The sequence below is a fragment of the Magallana gigas genome, chromosome 5 (assembly GCF_963853765.1).
Source record: "Magallana gigas chromosome 5, xbMagGiga1.1, whole genome shotgun sequence".
Lineage (NCBI taxonomy): Eukaryota > Metazoa > Mollusca > Bivalvia > Ostreida > Ostreidae > Magallana > Magallana gigas.
The window spans coordinates 54586211-54604926 of NC_088857.1; the positions used below are offsets into that span (position 1 = coordinate 54586211).

The 18716-nt window shown below is 33.4% G+C and overlaps 3 protein-coding genes across 3 annotated transcripts; all 3 read left to right on the forward strand.

Moving 5' to 3' along the window:
* Nucleotides 1-1229: 1229 nt before the first annotated feature.
* LOC136269555 (early endosome antigen 1-like) lies at nucleotides 1230-4852 on the forward strand. Its single transcript, XM_066085279.1, has 2 exons — nucleotides 1230-2379; nucleotides 4437-4852. Exons 1-2 carry the CDS (start codon nucleotides 1650-1652, stop codon nucleotides 4850-4852), a joined length of 1146 nt encoding a protein of 381 aa, XP_065941351.1. The 5' UTR covers nucleotides 1230-1649.
* LOC105336154 (uncharacterized) lies at nucleotides 4775-9947 on the forward strand. Its single transcript, XM_011440338.4, has 2 exons — nucleotides 4775-9034; nucleotides 9465-9947. The coding sequence occupies exons 1-2, from the start codon at nucleotides 8311-8313 to the stop codon at nucleotides 9851-9853; spliced, it is 1113 nt and encodes a 370-aa protein (XP_011438640.3). The 5' UTR covers nucleotides 4775-8310; the 3' UTR covers nucleotides 9854-9947.
* Nucleotides 9948-13521: 3574 nt separating this feature from the next.
* On the forward strand, nucleotides 13522-18092 carry LOC117685423 (tripartite motif-containing protein 2). The gene is made up of 2 exons (XM_034459812.2): nucleotides 13522-13630; nucleotides 16146-18092. The coding sequence occupies exon 2, from the start codon at nucleotides 16155-16157 to the stop codon at nucleotides 17784-17786; it is 1632 nt and encodes a 543-aa protein (XP_034315703.2). The 5' UTR covers nucleotides 13522-13630; nucleotides 16146-16154; the 3' UTR covers nucleotides 17787-18092.
* The last annotated feature ends 624 nt before the right edge of the window (nucleotides 18093-18716 follow it).

Consider the following 18716-nt stretch of genomic DNA (forward strand, 5'->3'; position numbering starts at 1 on the left):
AGTATTTCTACCGAAGAGCGTCGGAAACGGGCGGGACATGTATATATATACCCCCTATGACTCGCACGAGCATTCCTACGATGAAACGCATGATCGCCCGAGCGCCGCAGTCCTATGGCATTGGCACACGTTCAATCGTCCGATCGTCTAGTCATTCGTGCGATCCTATCGAATAATCTTACAACACTCATTTTCATTGTACAGCAGTCGCATCCAGAAGCAAGATAAATTGCAAGATTCATTGCGTTTACATCGCACAACGGTCGCTCTGAATCGTGCGAGTTTCGTACGACTAATTTTTTCATATGCGATTATTTTGGCAACAGTTTACGAACCATATCTATTTTTTTCGGTTGCACGAATATTTTTGTCGCTTCTGCTCGCGCGCCAATTGGGTAAGGGGCTTTAATTGAAGTTGTAACAAGTATCTGTACGTGTAAATGTTGTTAGTCACATTCGAAAATTGAAAATTGTATGCGTTTATCTTATTGAAAATCTATATGTATGATTTTATTTATCACAGATGAATAAAATAATAGAGCCATTGCATGTTTTGGAGGAAGCGATACGTGTATTAGAAGGGGTGGAATTCAAACGTCTACGGGTACACGTACGTGTGGTTGGGGAATCACCTAAACTTTTCGCATATTATGTCATCAGTTTTATTATGATGATATCTCAAAATTTCATGCTAATACTTCAACATTACATACTGATACTTATTTAATCAACAAATGTGAAAGCAATTAATAAAGAGATGATATACGTGCACTAAATACTTTTTGAACTAATATGTAAAAAATATAACGAGCTTTGCCAACCAGTAGAAGAGAACGCGCAGAAACTAATAAGGAATCATTCTTTGAGTATTATGAGGTGATAATTTTGGTCGGGGCGTGATCAAATCCAATAAAGCCCGAAGGTCTTTATGATAGATTTGATCACGCCTCGACCGAAATTATTACTTCATAATATTCAAAGAATGATTCCTTATTACTTATATTTATATAATTTTAAACCATCGTACGATTAACTGTTTAAATATGTATAAGCAAGCCCCGCTGGCGCCTCAATTCGGCTTTATGAGTTATATAGTACAAAATCAATACGTAGTGTTATCACAGGCATAGACACTGGAAAATGTAAATATATGAATATAAATGAATATAAACAAGCATATAACAAAAACTAGAAATGTTGATGTTTACTTTCTTCCTATGCATACAAAATATTTTACATGAAAGTTCTTCCTTAGCATTCAATTGTTTCAAATTACCTAATTTTTTGCTGCTTTACGAAATTAAGTTAGAAATTCTTTTGGGTTCTCAAATGTGGCTTCAGATGTTAGATAAACCCTTGTAAAATCTATTTTCAATTTATTGTTGCTTTCAAGTCTTCATTTTTAAAATGCCAGGATAATTTGATATGGTTTTTTTCACTCCTTATTGATAGTGGGAGAAGCATTGGAATTTATTCAAAGATTATGAGGAAAAGGTTTTTCTATATGTGCGCGATTTTAGACGATACCACATACCTTTCCCTTTTAGGGCAACTGTTTCTAAATGAACTTTAACCTTCTTAATAAGATATATAAATAAGCTCTTTACATAATTTCAAACATTACAACCGTTCTATATCCTTTCCCTAACATGCCACTGTACATCATCATCTGGTGTCTTTGTGTAATTCCAACGAGTGGATTCTCTCGTCTTACTGACACTAAAACTCAGAATGTCACCTTACGGGATGAAGCAATAGCCACAAAGACCGACGTTTTCAAAATTTTGTTGAACCAGGAGACTCTGATAAGAATGTTTCTGGTAAAGGATGTCCAAAGTCTCATGAAGGACATGATAGAAATGAAGGAAAAGATGACAACCAGCAATAAACGACTCCACGATGCAGAGAAAGAAATATCAAGCCTTAAAATTGATATACATTCATTGAAAACGGAAAACCAGAGGTTAAAAGAACAAGCCGTGCAATATCAAGAAAATTTCAAGTTTATCGACCAAAATTTCAGTGAAATTCAGCAGAACTTTACAAGTGCTTCATTTGGCGGTGTACAGTACGAGACGACCGTGAATGAAAAAATTAAAGAATTTGAGAACAATACATCTATGGTTCTATATTCAATTAAAACAGAGGTCCACAACCTCTCTGTGAAGTTACTAGATTTGAATAAACATACCACGGAACTAAACATGTCCGTTTCAAAAATGATAGAGAGCAAACTAACAGAGTTTTCTGTCAGCGTAAATAAATCTGTCAGTGAAATAAACCACAAGCTGCTCTCTTCAAAGGACTTTCATACACAAATGGTATACAACTTGTCTGCTGTGGAAAATGACCTAACAAGCATCAGAAAAATGATATCAGGTATTTTTAAATTTTTTAGTAGTCAAAGCCGTTTAAATCCGATTATCGGACGCTATAAAACAACGGTTTTTTCGTATATGTATGAAATAATAGGTAGGCATTTGTTTTTCGATCATCAGTTGATTTGGCAAATATTCTATTACATGAATGAAATGATGTATGACATGTGTTTGCAAAACAAAACGTCCAGGAGTTCATGAGTATTAAAAAGAAACTGGTGATTTTGCCCCCATGTCAAAGTAAGTTTCTATTTTATGTACATGTATTTTATATTATTATACTTTCATGTTAAATACTGAAATCTGATTGGTTAAGACGCAGTTGATAATCCGTTCTATTACCCTCAGCGTAAGCAACACACTTAGCAACGGGTAACACACCGAATTGTTACATGCACTTAAATTATGCGCGCACGGTTCGCCGTAGAATTCACGTAAAGCAGTAAAAAATCTCTAAAATTAAGACATTCAGTATAATAAAATAAATAGTGCCTATTTGGGAGGATAACAGTTGAAATTGACACCCCTCGAAAACGATTGTCAACCTCCGCTTCGCGTCGGTTGACAATGGTTTCCTCGGGGTGTCAATTTCAACTGTTACCCTCCCAAACAGGCACTATTTATATAATGCTCGATCATTTGGCAGTTCAAAGTAATTTCTATGTTTAACATCATTCATGAGCATGGATTTAAGAGAAAATGTCGTTTAAAAAACAATTTACCTACTACGGCTAGTTTGCAAGTACTGAGTAGCTTACATATAGTATTTGTTTAAGTGTATGTAAATAAAACTTGTTTGAAAATGTTGTCTGAATAAATGTTAGTATGTTTTATATCTTAAATTGGAACATGAAATTATCTTTGGACAGAATTACTGAACGTCAAATGACGTAACTAAATCTTAACCAAATATTTGCAGATAATCTCTTTTCTTTACGGACTGTTTGACGTCCAAATCGCAGTTAAAAACCATCTCAAAATTGTATGACAATAAAACACAAATACAAAAATAACTTTTGACATATTACTTGCGTCATCGTGCATCTTCACAGTTTGCGTCAGTGTTTTCTTGAGTTAAACTCATACTTTTATCGCTTCTCTCTGCCCTGTTAGTCAATTTTAATGAGGACTATCTGTCTTTATCAAACGATTTCTGTTCAATGAAACAAGATACCCCGCCATCAATTGGTACATAGAAAACCATTACAATGCTTAATTTGATGTTTGAATATCAATTGATTTTATGCAAAAATTGCAGAAATTTTAGCCTCGATATTAAGATGGTTTTTTGATTGCATATCACAACATTTATGTGCACTCCGTGAACTCGTTTTCGCAGTTTCAAACTTAAAATAATTCATAGAAATAAAGAAATATATTTTATTGTATAGTACAAACTAACCGAAATTATGCCTAATTACATGTTTGTTTATTAGGTTTAATTTAAGCATTGAATGCCTATTTTCAGATCTCGTCGGTCCTGTAACACACCAAGCGGTGCAGACAAATTATATGGTATGATAATTTGTCTGCACCGCTTGGTGTGTTGTATGACCGATCGACAACATCCAAAAATTAACATTCAATGTTTATATTTATATTTTTACATATGTCTATTTGTATAAAATATTTGCATATTGTCGTTGTAAGGCCATTATATACATGGAACAGCCTATTAACATATTATTTAGTTCGAATCCACGAATAAAAATTATTTGCCAGAAACTTTGTGGAGAAAAATCTTTTTGTTTAAGAGTAGATATAATTTAATTATTCTTTTTTAAAAGTACATTCAAATTGGTTATGTCATTTAATCTTACAAAAATAAATATACTCAAAACACGTGAAGACGTTTATGTTTGTGCTCATGGCGCATGAATTAGCAAAGTGTATGCACAGAAAATGAACGTAGTGTATTTCCACCTAAAATATAAGAGGGAATATACATTAAATGTAAGTATGATAATATGGCGTTATGTAAAGTTATGGCAAAAGTCTTAACAATTGGAGATACCTAACAATTATTTCCACAAGTACATATTAATGTTTACATTTCAGCTTCAAAGACAAGTGTGAGCTTCACAGTCGGGATGACGAGCTATTCTAGTACCTGGTCTGGAGACATCTTGGTGTTCCCTCATGTCGTCACCAATAATGGAAACGGATACAATCCGAGCACGGGGAAATTCACCGCCCCCACGGAAGGGACATACGTCTTCTTTGTTACTGCTAAAACGAACTTGAAAAATAATCTTTATCTAGATATTGTTCATAATGATAGAAGTAAAGTCAGAACAATGTCTTACAATTCTGCTAGCTTCTCCACGGGAACAAACATGGCAGTACTTCAGTTGGTCAAAGGGGACTTTGTTTGGGTCAGGCGGAAGGCCGGACAGAGTTTTCACTCAGAAAGCGTGCCCATAACGACCTTCTCTGGTTTTCATATTAGTAATAACTGGCTTTTGCAAACCTAAAAAAAGAGTATCTATATAATTATGTATAACTAATCTTCTTTATAATAGCAAACACTTGCTCTGTTGATTGTCCGATTTGTACATCGGTTATACATTGTATTAATTTAATTTATTTCTAATACTTGCCTGAAAATTATCTATGTTATTGTAACCGTGTACAGCAGTTTATATATATACTAGTATAAAGGCACTGTACCTAACGAAACCGGGTCTTATTATTAAGAATTTTATTAAATACAACTATCACAAAAAGGATATACGAACGATAGAAACATCTTGACTATTTGACTATTTTACAAATTTGTTTAGTTCAGTTTTATCTAGTATAGAAAATAAACATGTGCACATTATCAATATATAATCGTTTTATCGTCATGAAAGTTTTTATTTCCCAGGATATAAAGGGAGGGGGGAGGGGGTAAGGTAGTGGGTGTTGGGTCATATATATCGAAATGTAATTTTTAAACTGTCTTAATGTGAAAAGTTATTTCTTTTTAATTCAATTCAACCACAGGGTGGAGGAAAGCCAAGTCTTATTATTTTAATCCTGGACATTTTGATGTGAATAAATTTTAATTCTTAAATCAGTTATTTTTAGATAAAAACTTTATTTTTTACCACCCTCTTTTTCTAGAGAGTCGTCTCGAATTTTATTAATTTTTACCATTGACCCTGTGGGAATTAATTGGAAATAAATCATGTCAATATGTCAAACAGTGTTAATGGTGTCAACATGCAACTAGTAAGAAAAATATTCTTAACTTATCAAATATCATATAATTGATATACGATACCTGTGACTTCAAACTTCCAAGATGCAACTGTATGTTTACATGCAGCCTAGTTATACACTCATGCGAGATATGTATGTTGACATGCAGCATATATCTGTTGACACGCAGCTTATCATTTTTGACTTACTGATATTGGCATCATAGATTTTCAACACTTCGTGATAAAAATTACTCCTTATAGGACCTTAGATGCTAATATGAACAAGATTCATTGCACGTTATCTAGCATGTTAGTATAAGTAAGTTGCATGTCGGCACAAATAATGTGTGTGACAACATGGTTAATCTAGAATGTTAGAAGTTACATGCGAGCGATACCGATATTTGATAATTTCTGAAAATTTCCAGTTTTTCATCTGATTTTATATTTCTTCCATATCAAAACAGTTATTTGGCATATTGACATGTTTTCATTGCATTTTGACATAATCTATAGAAAAATATATTACATCCGGAAGTCAAATATTGATTCCATACATACACATCCCCTGTACAGAAGAAATTACCATGTAGATGTCATATGATTATACAATCATGTAGTTCTATTTCATAAAGAATCCTTTGTATCTGGCATATACAGCTGGTTATAAAGTGAAAAGTTTGATCGCAACAAAATGAGTATATGTGTTAAGACATAAGAAAAAAGTTAAAATAATGAAGCCAAAAAATGTGTATCTTTACAGTTTTTGGTAAATATATAATCTCACTAATGTTTAAAAACATTGATGTTTTAAAAATGTGGTAAATTTTTAATGTATAATATTTGGTCTTATGTCATTAACAAGCAAATAGCTTTGTAATAGGACTTATAAAGGAATTACCTGTTATGAATAAGAAAGCAATACCGTTATTAAACAGTCATTTCATGCATACCTTCTACAATTTTATGCAATGATATAGTATGTGATTTTGATGGTATGCTTTGATATTTGTTTGCTATGCTATGAGATATTCAAATAAAAGGGCTTAATGATATGGAACGCTATGGTATGCTATGAGATTTGATCAAAAACGCATCCATAATCAGAAGTGTTCCAAACTTTTCACAGTAAAATATCAGTTTAACACTAATCTGCGATGTGAACATTAATTCTTTGAAAGAAAATCATTAAAAAAAAGTTGAGACCATATTGTATGGTATGCTATGGTATAATATGACGAATGAGTATCTATGTCAATTGACAACATGGATAGGCCAATGACTCTTCTTTCACACCCTTTAAAACTTTTTTTGGTTTCCTTCTGTGATGATAGCTAGTGTTGACAAGTTAAAAAATATAACAGTGAAACATTTTTAAAATTGTGTAAGGGTAAAATTGTACAACTTTTCTCTTTACAACCACCCAATAATCCATAACAAATATCGCTGATATGCTTTTCTTTGATCGTTAAGTATACACGGAAAAAGGTTTACTTATTCACATGATAAATTTAAGTAAAGGATAATTTATTCAAAACTTACAAAACTTTTATCAGATCTTGGTTGAAACCGCTGGACGACCAAGTTGAGCATAACGTGTGCATGCATTGAAGCCTTAAAACTTACGAAACATCTATCGATTTTTCATTAGAAATCCAATACCTAGCCGAGTGTTCAACAAAGCCAATCCTTTGTATATGTTAAACTTGTGATAAAAGAATTCGATCCCCGCGTAGTAAATCTTTCTTTCGAATTTTACAACTATAACGAATAAAATCAAATTAAACCATTATTTAAAATGAAATAGGGATACCAAATTACGTATGAGAGAATTAGAATATTCAAAATCTTCAAGTCAGGATAAATCAAACTTGAAATAATAACACAAATCAAATTGTTTAAAAGCCATAAAAATAGTTTTTCCTTATAAAATCACACTCTAATTAGTCAGCAAGTTATAATCCGTTTTGAAACGTGCTAATCGGGGAAACCCAACACTTTTGGAGTTGAAATAAATATTCCATAAACGGTAATTATACTGATTACGTGTCTTAACAATAATGCAAAGAATTACAAAATGAAAACAATTGATCCCCATGTGAGCAAAACGATGATGTGAAGGTTGCCTCATATATATATGTAATATCCATATATTCTACTTAATGAATTTTGCTATTTTTTTGGCTAAGACTAAATTTTAAAAAAACTTCAACTCATATAATTGCTCGCGTATATTTTTAATGTCGCATTTTAGTTTCTCAGACTGCAATTCATATCGGATATTTCACATTTTGTAGCTGAGCGTAAAATGAAAATGATTTAACAGGCAAGCATCAATTAAATATGCATTTTGTTGTTTACATTCTTTAATGATTCACATGGATTTTTCCCTAACATTCATGTTTTGTGAGTTGAGCACTTCCCTTTGACGTCTCAAGGTGGATTCAGATGTATTTTCTCAGTAAAAAAAAACCCCTGATAATAGCTATTTCAAGGCTAAACGTGAAATATTGAAATATTTCATTTTCAACATGGCAGGGATTATTGATATGTTCTTCCCACTTATTCGTGATAGTGGAAGAAAACGTAACTAATTTCTTGGTGGAGCGTATGTTTTTTTGAACTGGTTCTACATGCCTTCCCTTTATTGGACATCGTTTAAAACTTTAACCTTCGCGATAAGGTATATAAATACTAGGATTTTCCGCACTTAAGTAACAGTCGTTCTATTTGCCATCCTAAACATGTTGTCGTACTTCATCTTCACCGAACTCCTTTGTGTAATACAAACGAGTGGGTTCTCTAGTCTTACTGACGTTGAAACTCAGAATGTCACATTAAGGGATGAAGCAATAGCCACAAAGACCGACGTTTTCAGACAGTTGTTGAACCAGGAGACTCTGATAAGAATGTCACTGGTAAAAGATGTCAATAGTCTCGTCAAGGACATGGTAGAAATTAAAGAAGTCATGACTACCAGTAAAAAACAACTCCATGATGCGGAAAAAGAAATCTTAAGCTTAAAGAATGAAGTACAATTATTGAAAACCGAGAACCAGAAGTTAAAAGAGCAAGCTGTGAAAATTCAAGAAGCTAATAATCAAAAGTTTTTAGAAATTGGTGAAAATCTTACAGAAGTTTCAATCAGCTTTGCTCAATATGAAACTTATGTGAATAAGGGAATTAAAGATTTTGAGAAAAATGCATCCATGATTCTAAGTGACATGAAGATAGAGGTTCGCTATCTCTCTTTGACGTTACTGGAATTGAATAAACATACCATGGAACTTAATGTGTCCTTTCCGAATATGATAGAAGGCAAATTGACTGAGTATACAGCAAACGTAAATAGATCTGTCAGTGATATAAACCACAAATTGCTTATTTCAAAGGATTACCAGGAACAGTTGGCGTATAACTTGTCATTACTGGAAAACGACCAAACCAGCTTAAAGAAAATTATTTCAGGTACATATTAACTTATTAACTTCATAACAGTTATTTGATCGAATATCAAGTTTTTAGAAATAATTGGTTATTCTTTAGATTTTGCTAATTGAATAAGATCTCTTTAATGAGAAAAACTTAATACGAGTCAAATTAGACGATGAGTGGTCCCTAAAGGGGGCAGTTTTATCTGAAGTTGTAAGCCACTTCGTTGTAGAGATTATTTTATAGAAAAATGCTATTTTACCTCTTCCAGTTTAAAATATCATCATAATTTAAAACCATTAAATACCATTAAACTATATACAGATTTGCTTTTTAATGGGGAAAGATAGAATGAAACACCCTGTATTATTGTATGTATTATTAGGCATTAAAATTTTTTAGCAATAATTCTTTTTCACTACTAGTATTTCATCCATACTAATGTTATATTTATTCATTTCTTTAGCTACAAAGACAGGAGTGGGTTTCACTGCTGGTGTGACGACGAGATCTGACTGGGCAGGAGACATCTTGGTGTTCCCTCACGTTGTCACCAATAATGGAAACGGATACAATCCGAACACCGGGAAATTCACCGCCCCCACGGACGGGACATACGTCTTCTTCCTCACAGTTGTTTCTAACGGCAATAAGTTTATATATATGAATATTGTTTACAATGGTGCAGATAAAGTCCGAACAATAGGTCATGAATCTGCAAGATATATGACGGGAACAAACATGGCGGTTCTTCAGTTGGTCAAAGGGGACTCTGTTTGGGTCAGTCGGCGACATGGAAAAGGCTATTACTCTGATAGTGCACCCTATACAACCTTTTCTGGTTTCCTTCTGTAATGAAAACTGATGATTCAAATTTATGTGTAAAAATTGTAGATTATGTAAAAGTATTATAGTGGAACCCTTTTCTTTACAATCACAGAATAAACGGAAACAATTATTGCGTGTGTGTCATCTGTAATCATTATAACCTCAAAAAGAGAAAAATCTTTCAAAGCTCATGCGCGGATCTAGAGGGGGGGTCGGGGGGGTCCCGACCAAATGAAAATTTATTAAATTTACATAGTAAAATTATCGCGAAAATATGCCTCGGACCCCCCCTGGCAAACACAATTATCCTTCGGACCCCCCCTGGAAAAATTTTCTGGATCCGCGCATGAAGCTCACTGCCTAAACGGAAGCGGAATAGGCATATTGATGCACTAATTTACAAGATAATTCTAAATGAAAAATACGTTTTTCAACAAGTGAAACTCTTGGTTTGATACTGCTGGAGGATCAACACTAGCATGTTGTGTGCCTGTGCTGAAGCCTCAAAACGTTAAACTGATCTTTTATTAGAAGTCATATACTTCACCGTTTGTTTTCAACAGCCGATGGTTTAAGTATATCGGACTTCTGATAAAAAGTAATTCCGATCCCAGGCGCATAGAAAACCTTTCTTTAAATGTTAACATCTTATACCTCCTGACTTACAAAACCAGATTAATTGAAAAACATTGGAAAATTAATTATATTTTTACAATTTCTTTTGTCTTAAAAATTTAAAGAAAATTATTTTTCAATATTCTTTCAATTTCTTAACAATGTATGTAGCGTAAAACCAACGTTGCACTGACGTCTATATGACTATAATGATACTTGACAAGTCAGAGTAAGTTTTAAGCAACACCATCCAGTGAATGAAATTACAAGGTAATAAATATACTTGGACGGAACAGTGACGTATAACATACGTCACTGGACGAAAATACATGTAGTAACATATGATGGTAAAAACAACTTTCAAGAGTTTGAAGGCTCGTCAAGATTTAGAACACTTTATTGAATGCAAATCTTCCCACGCTGATAATGAACTATATTTAAATTTGAATTCAAATTAAAATTATGTTTTAATCCCACCATTCTTTCATATCGAAGTTTTTTTCTGTTTATTTAAAAATTTCAGGCAATAATCATTAATACGAAACGGTTGTAATGTTAATCAAATATCATGTATGAAAGACTTAAATTATTTAAAAGCTTGTAGTAGGATTATTTAAAAATCAATGTTAAAATTATACCACATAAATAAAAAGAATTAGTTTGGTAACTGTCGCAATTATCAGTTACAAAATCAATAATCACTTTAACAAATTATGTCATTGTGAAGATCATAAAGAGTTAAATACTAAAACGTGCGAGTCAGTACTACTCGACACTTTTAACGTTTAAACTAGTATTCCCTAAACACGTATCTGGTGATAAATGATAGAGTATCTCAAAAATACCGCAACAAACGTGAACATAAACTAAATTCGATCTCCATGTGCAGCATATGGATGATTGGAAGGTCACCTCAAAGTCATTAGGACGGCTGGACTTGGGAAATTGTAGCAAATTGAAATGCAGTTTATCCTAAATAAAGCATAGAAAAAAACTATGATTTCATTCACTCATACGTAACATGATATTGTCGTTTATTAGTACATTGCCTATAGGTTGCGAAACATGAAGATAATAATCATTAACATGTTAAAAATAAAAACCTTTTAGTGAGAAGATGAGTATCCCTGCTCCAAACACATATAGAACTAAATAGGGGTAAACGCTTAGTACTTGTGTACTAACGTTCCGGTGAGGAAGACAAAGTCAAAACAGAAACAAAATGCCCTCCTGTCAGTAACATGTCTAAATGTCTAAACGACTCTGTAAAATGTTTGGTAGCATGTCAGTAAGACCACGCGAACGTCTGCTTGACTTTTAAAGGATTCCTTAGGGTGTTTTTATATCGAATTTCTTATGCATCCACAAATAAGTTACATATAACATAAATAGCTAACACTGTTAGAATATCAGCAGAACATAGATATATTACAAATAAGACCAGATTCTGAACTATCAACGTATAATTTGTCTTTGTGACGTCAGTAATTTTAATGAATATATGATTTTTAGTTTCTCTGTGTCAAGTGCGATATCACTGGCTAGAAGAATGTATTTATGCTCGAAATTAAACATTCTTTCCTTCATCGCCGTATAAAGTATATAATATAAGTAAAGATAATTTTCAAGAAAAATACTTAATTGAACGACGGTTTACGACCTCACTGGTAGAACTGAATTTAATCTATCTTTCTATAGTCCCTATTAAGATCATGCTTAAACCTATCAATCCGTATTAAAGTTTTTGAGGTTTTTTGTAATTTAAAGCCACAATTCTTTAAATATAACGATTGTAAATTTTTTTTTACAGAAAATTGACAGAAAAATACAAAAATATGTATGAGACCAAGTTTATTCAAAATTGTAAAGTCGGGTTAATTCGATGTTGAATCATACTATATTAATAAAAGTGTTTTTGAGTTTTTTAATTTTTTTCCGTTTTAAAATAATTTCACGTCAAAGTGATAATCCTAAACCATTAAATATCAAACTAAGGTTTGAAACGTGCGCATTAGAAAATCTGACACTTTCGACGTTTAAATTTGGATTCCCAAAATACGTATCTGGTAACAATACTGCAACAAACAACAAAATTAAAGTAAATTCGATCTCCATGTGGAGCGTGTCGATAATGGGAGGTCGCCCTCAGTCATTGGGATGCTCATTAATAACTTACATGTACGTTATATAATATACACTTCAATGGTACATGTGATAATATTAATCACTAACATGTTAAAACCTTTTCGGTGAGGAGATGAGTATTCCTGCACCAAAAACCTATAGAAATAAATATTAAAAAATGTACTTATGTTTACTTTCTAAAGAGGAATACGTTAGTCAAAGCAGCAGCATAATATTGTTGATATCAGTCACTCGTCTAAACGACCTTGTTAAACCTTTGGGTGACACGTCAGTCAAGTCATACAAACTTCTGCTTGACGTTTGAAAAGATACATTCGTTTTAGGGGTCGATTTGCTTTATAATCACAAATTGATTACATAAATAGGTAAAACTGTAAAACTCAGCAAATCTTCAACATTCTAACTATTTCAACAAAATTCTTAACTATTATTTAACGACAGCTTGGTCTTGGACGTCTGCTATTTGGTTACATGTTTTAAGTGTTACTTTATAAGAATTTAATTATATTCGAAATTTTCTTTTTGTTTTCATCACTGTATGAATCAAAACTGCATTAATAAATATTGGACACAGCATGCTATATGAAAACGTATAACAAAGACGATTATATCTGTATTCCAATGCAGAGAAAGAAACAGATTAACAATAAATTTATTATGCAAACCAAAAAAGAAACTTGTGTATTATACCAGTAGGTATATGTGTTTATAAAAAGTTAATTTGCAAAATGCTATTTAGCACCGACAACAAAACATTAAACATCACAGAACTGATCCTAATTTGTGCAAACAAAAGATATATCAAAAACCATTCTAGGGTACATATACATGCTCTTCTGCAATGCAATACTTTTATCCATGATGCATCATTAATAAATCTGATCTAGTTTCTTTTCAACCCGATATACAGTTTAAATACCGAGACTATTTAATCAGCACAAGATAATGTGTGACTGTATTTGATGAATTACTGGACGGTGGCTACATACACCAAAAGTTCTAGATGGGAGAAATTTTGAAGAAAAAACCATCGTGTGTATGAAGGTACGTGCGTTAATGGTAATTTTTTTAAAATTCCAAAAACAGGTATTATAAGTTACGTCTAGTAATAGAAAGTTTTCTGAAGCTTCTTTAAATATATATATTTATCACATGTTTATCTCAATATGCGGTGGATATCACTCATGGGATAAACTTTTGATATTCCATTGTGCGTTCTTACGCCACGTAACGTCATAATTAAACATTACGTAGCTTTAAGGGATGAATGACGTAGAATGAAAAAGTAACAGAATAATTTAGCTGAAAAGTGTAGAGACATAACTATGAAGCACTTTTGATCAATTCTATGTCAGAATCAATGATTCATCAAAGGGTCTGGCCACGCAAAAATTGACACCCGTTGCTATGACAACAGGGCCAAGAAACAGAAAAAACAGGAAAAATTGAAGATGGTTTTGATATGCTGTAATTCCTGATTTTAGAAATTTTAGCAATTGTTTTTGTTGGATTTTGTACAAACATGCCTAAGATTTTATTGTATACTATAAAAAAAACTTTGTAATTCAACAAAGAAGTGTTGTTGCTAAGGAAATTAAAGTTGCGTAGAAAATCACACAGAAAATCTTACTTTTTGAAAAGTCCATACCAAAGGCAATATTATTTAGCAAATGCCAGATTTTTTTCGAGTTGCTTTCAAGTTCAGGACATACTTGATATTTTCTCACCCATTGATATAAGTTATCTATACTTTTTATACCAATAATACCCATTCAAATATGCCGTAAAATATTAGAATATACCTTATTTTTTAGCTTGTTACCATAGCAATGGTTCTCAATTTTTATTTATAAATTCCTAATTGCACAACCATAATTGTGTATACCAAAAAGTTAAAGATTTGTATTTTTAATTCAAATTAAATGAAGAAATTATGTTTTGAAATTTCTCTTTAGTTACCATGGAAACCCTTTAAATATATGTGTTTCTCCATAATTTGTTTTCTTTTTCTTGAAAATGACTAAGTTTTTTATCTAATATATTCTATCCTTGAGGCCCCAAGTTGTGCACATTACTTACAATATGTTCTAAAGTAAGCATTAAAATGTCATTTTTACATCTTTTCCCTTTGTTACCATGGCAACGGGACCACATAGCAACAAATAAATTGTTTTCGACCTTTTTTACTCATCAAAGTGTATCAAATTGTAAAGTATGAGGAATTCCGTGAATATGCGTGGCCACCGAATTTTGATTCTTACATAGAATTTATCTTAAACGCTGTTTCATTTTTTTCATAAATTAATAACAATATGTAAGAAAATTAAATACCTATCTGTTACACTTCAAGGAACTTTTTTTCGAGCGTAAGGTTGTTGACGTCTAAAAACGAAGGTGTTGTGTGGCTCACAATTACAATGTTTACGGAGAATATTGATTTTTAAGGAAGGAGTCTTTTATGGTTTTCGACTTGTCAAACGTAAAATTGTTTAATTGTTCATTAAATCAAGATGAAAGGAAATTATAATAGAATATTTTTCTTTCTTTTTTATTATCGTACAACTTGGCATAGAAAAGGTAATCAAAGTTTAGAATCTAACAAGGACTATATTTTTGGCGTGATATTGGCGTAGGAAAATATCACATATTGCGCAATTCAGAATTGCTGCAGATTAATGAGTCTGGTTTAGCATTTTAAAAACAATAACATTAATGTTGGATTTTTTCACTAATGTAAACTAATGATATGATACTTGGGTTTCAGAATATGTGTTTAAAATATAATTTGCCTATCAAACTACATTTTTGTAGGCTTTTTAAAGTGCCCTTCTATACACTGATTTTTGTGAAAAAATCACTAAAATCAGTTTTTCTCTCTTATTAAATGGTCAATATATTAGCTTTTCTGTCAATTTATATCTTTTTATAAAGTCTTTATTATACATAAAAATCATAAATATTTTATTTTTGGAAGCATGAAAAAATAATAAAAATTCCCTCAAAATTTAAGAAAATTAGAGGAAATGCGGGCTAAGCAATATCAGTTTTATTATAAATAGTTATTCCAATTTAGTAGTATAAGCTGATAGACATTCTAATGTTCTATCATTTCATTGAAGAATAGAATCTTCATATCTTAAATAAATGACTACAGAACTACAAAGAGCTACACTTGTTTTTATCATCCTTTACGTTGAGGAAAAAGGTAGTGACCTTGACCTGCTCTTATGCGAAAACAAAAAGGTCAAATTTGATAAAACTGATAGAATCATTTTGTAATATGATCCGTTTGACTGTGTCAAAATTTCATGAATTTCTTATTATAAGAAGTATGTCTGATAAAGAGAAGACTCCTTCCTTAACAAAATACGTTGAAATATGTGATAAAAAGAATCTTTCACGATTTGCAATGGTATATGGTTTTTATCCAACTCGTTGTGTATTTTCTGTCCCCTCGCCAAGGCTCGGGGATAGAAAACGCACTACTCGTTGGATAAAAATCATATACTATCGCAAATCGTGAGAGATCCTATATTTATTCCATTCTCTTTGTTTTCAGAAATAAACGATGGGAAACATTTCTTCAACCTGTGATCTATGTTCTAGACCAGCGACACAGTCTTGCAACAACTGCAGAGTTTCCCTGTGTAGAAACTGCACCAGTAACCATGCCAGTGGATGTTCTAGCCGACATCATGAGATTGTCCCTTTTGGACAAGACAGAGGACGGAGAGCTTACCCTCGGTGTATTATCCATACCCACAGGGTAACCGAAGGACATTGCAACAATTGTCAAATCCCAGTCTGTATGGAATGCGTCACAGGTCGTCATAGTGGCCATGTTATTGAAACCTTGGAAGACGTAATTGCCACAAGGAGAGAAATTATTAGAATAGAGACAGATGAAATTGAGTCCATTTTGCGAAATGAAGCACAACAGTTATCTGATATCGATCAAGACATTCAAAGAGCCAAGCCCAACTTTGTAGAATTGGGTGTACAAGCAAGGGATCTGAGACAACAATGGCATGGAGAAATAGACGGAATTTTTGACAACCTGGAATACTTGATCCAAACTTTCAGAAAATATAAACTTGGTACCTTGAATCACTACCGATCCAAAATAAAATGCAGGAATTCTAATATGGCACACATTGTACAGGTAAATAGAGAACTCCTGGGGTCCAGCAATGTGTCTGAAATATACAACTACCGACCTAGGCTGACAGATCTCAGGGACGTCCCTCAGAGACCAGAACTGAAAGAACCCTCCCTGAAAACAACATTTATCCAAGGAACGGAGCGGAAAATGGAGTTCGGAAAATTTGTCAATTCATTGACAATGACTTCGTTACTCAGTATGCAAGATGAGCTATATCTATCAGATTTACTAGCAGAGCCAATAGTCATTGCAGTCATTTCCACTCAAATAAATAACAGACATCTGTGTAGATTAGCTTGTGTCGGGTCGGACAGAGCTTGGGTTTGCGGACAGGACAAAACCATCACATTAGTGGCCCTGGAAGGATCTGTTCGAGATACTGTCATCAGCACATGTAACGACTTTCCTGGAGATATACAACTGAACAGAGAGGGAGAACTGGTGTACAGTGACGTTGCTCATCAGAGAGTGAACGTTGTTAGGAATGGGAACACAGAACCGCTGATAACTACCCAGGACGACTCGTTTCCTTATAACCTGTGCTGTACCATATCGGGGGATATCCTGATTGGCGTGGGTCACAGATCTGCTAACAGCCATCCAAAGATAGTCCGATATCGGGGAGAGAGAAGGGTGATGGAAATTTATAAAGATGAACACGGAAATCCAATTTTCCAAGGTGCTCACATCTCAGTAACCGAAAATATCAATGGCGACATCATTACAACAGATGCCAATAGTAAAGCAGTGGTTGCTTTGGACAGCACTGGAAGGGTCAAGTTCCGGTACAACCAAAGTCCACCAGGGAGGGAGATACCCTTTTGTCCGGGAAAAGTCGTAACGGACTCGGTGGGTCGTATCATTGTAGCAGATGATAACCATTGTCTACACATCCTCGATCAGAACGGGAGGTTTCTGCGTTGTGTGGACAACTGTGGACTTGATCGTCCCAGCGGACTCAGTTTGGACAGTGAGGGGAGGTTGTGGGTGGGGTCGAATCATACTGGGGAGATCAAGGTGATAAAGTACAAAAGCTGAAAGTTGAAGGCTGCTTTAAATGAAATACGAGTGGAGATATTCTATGCAGAAAAAATGTTCTTTTCCTATTGGACATTCAATTAATTACGTCAAACACAAGGTTGGGATTCTTCACAGATAACGTAATGAAATAGGCATGAGAAATTGCAACCAAAACCAGTTGGAAAGTATAAAATAGAAACCATAACATTCTCCCTGAGAGTATGTACATGTTATTATAAACCATTACTTGACGCAAGGAACTTTTCACATTCGAACTTTTGAAACATAAAGAAGGTAGCTACATGTAATTTGGAAATCGTTAAGACCAGGGGATCTATTCACACAAAATCGTACGTTTAATCGTAGACGTACGATTTTTTGTGAATAGATCCCCAGGCTCTTGTAGTGATTGTAGAAATTTTAGGTGGTATGGGACACCTCCATATTGTGACATATTTCCGATCGGAATAAACAAGGGAATCAAGTATAATTTTATAAATCTTTTCTTCCCCCAAATCTGTTACTTAAAGCCCCTTTCACAATTGGCGCACGAGCACTTTACAACACTTTACGATCGGGATTTTTTGGCTTCGCGCGAGCTATGATAATCGCATACGTTGCACGAGGTCTCGCATTCGTTGTATGAGTTTTTGTGGGTGCGTCAAGTCTTCTAAAAATACTGGAAATGCACTCTATTCAGACGCGACCGAATGCAATATAAATTTCTGCAATGCAACGCATGAGCATTAGTACGAACTTTCTACGTTTTGTGTACTCGCAAGAGCGATGCACGACTTTTAAAGATAAATTGCAGCTGTTTATGCGTCTGTTGTACGACCACGAGACTGTTGCTCAACGTGTCTCATGTAATCTTGCAATGTTTTACGATCATTGCAAGATTTATCGGTTTCAGTTACTGGTATAAACTGAATACAGAGTTATTTTCGG

What these genes read in the sequence shown, in the direction of transcription:
- LOC136269555 (XM_066085279.1), top strand. Translation starts at nt 1,650, where the DNA reads ATGCCACTGTACATCATCATCTGGTGTCTTTGTGTAATTCCAACGAGT. An exon ending in CATCAGAAAAATGATATCAG is followed by an intron (nt 2,380 to 4,436) that starts GTATTTTTAAAT and finishes TTTACATTTCAG; the next exon opens with CTTCAAAGACAAGTGTGAGC.
- LOC105336154 (XM_011440338.4), top strand. Translation starts at nt 8,311, where the DNA reads ATGTTGTCGTACTTCATCTTCACCGAACTCCTTTGTGTAATACAAACG. An exon ending in CTTAAAGAAAATTATTTCAG is followed by an intron (nt 9,035 to 9,464) that starts GTACATATTAAC and finishes TCATTTCTTTAG; the next exon opens with CTACAAAGACAGGAGTGGGT.
- LOC117685423 (XM_034459812.2), top strand. Translation starts at nt 16,155, where the DNA reads ATGGGAAACATTTCTTCAACCTGTGATCTATGTTCTAGACCAGCGACA.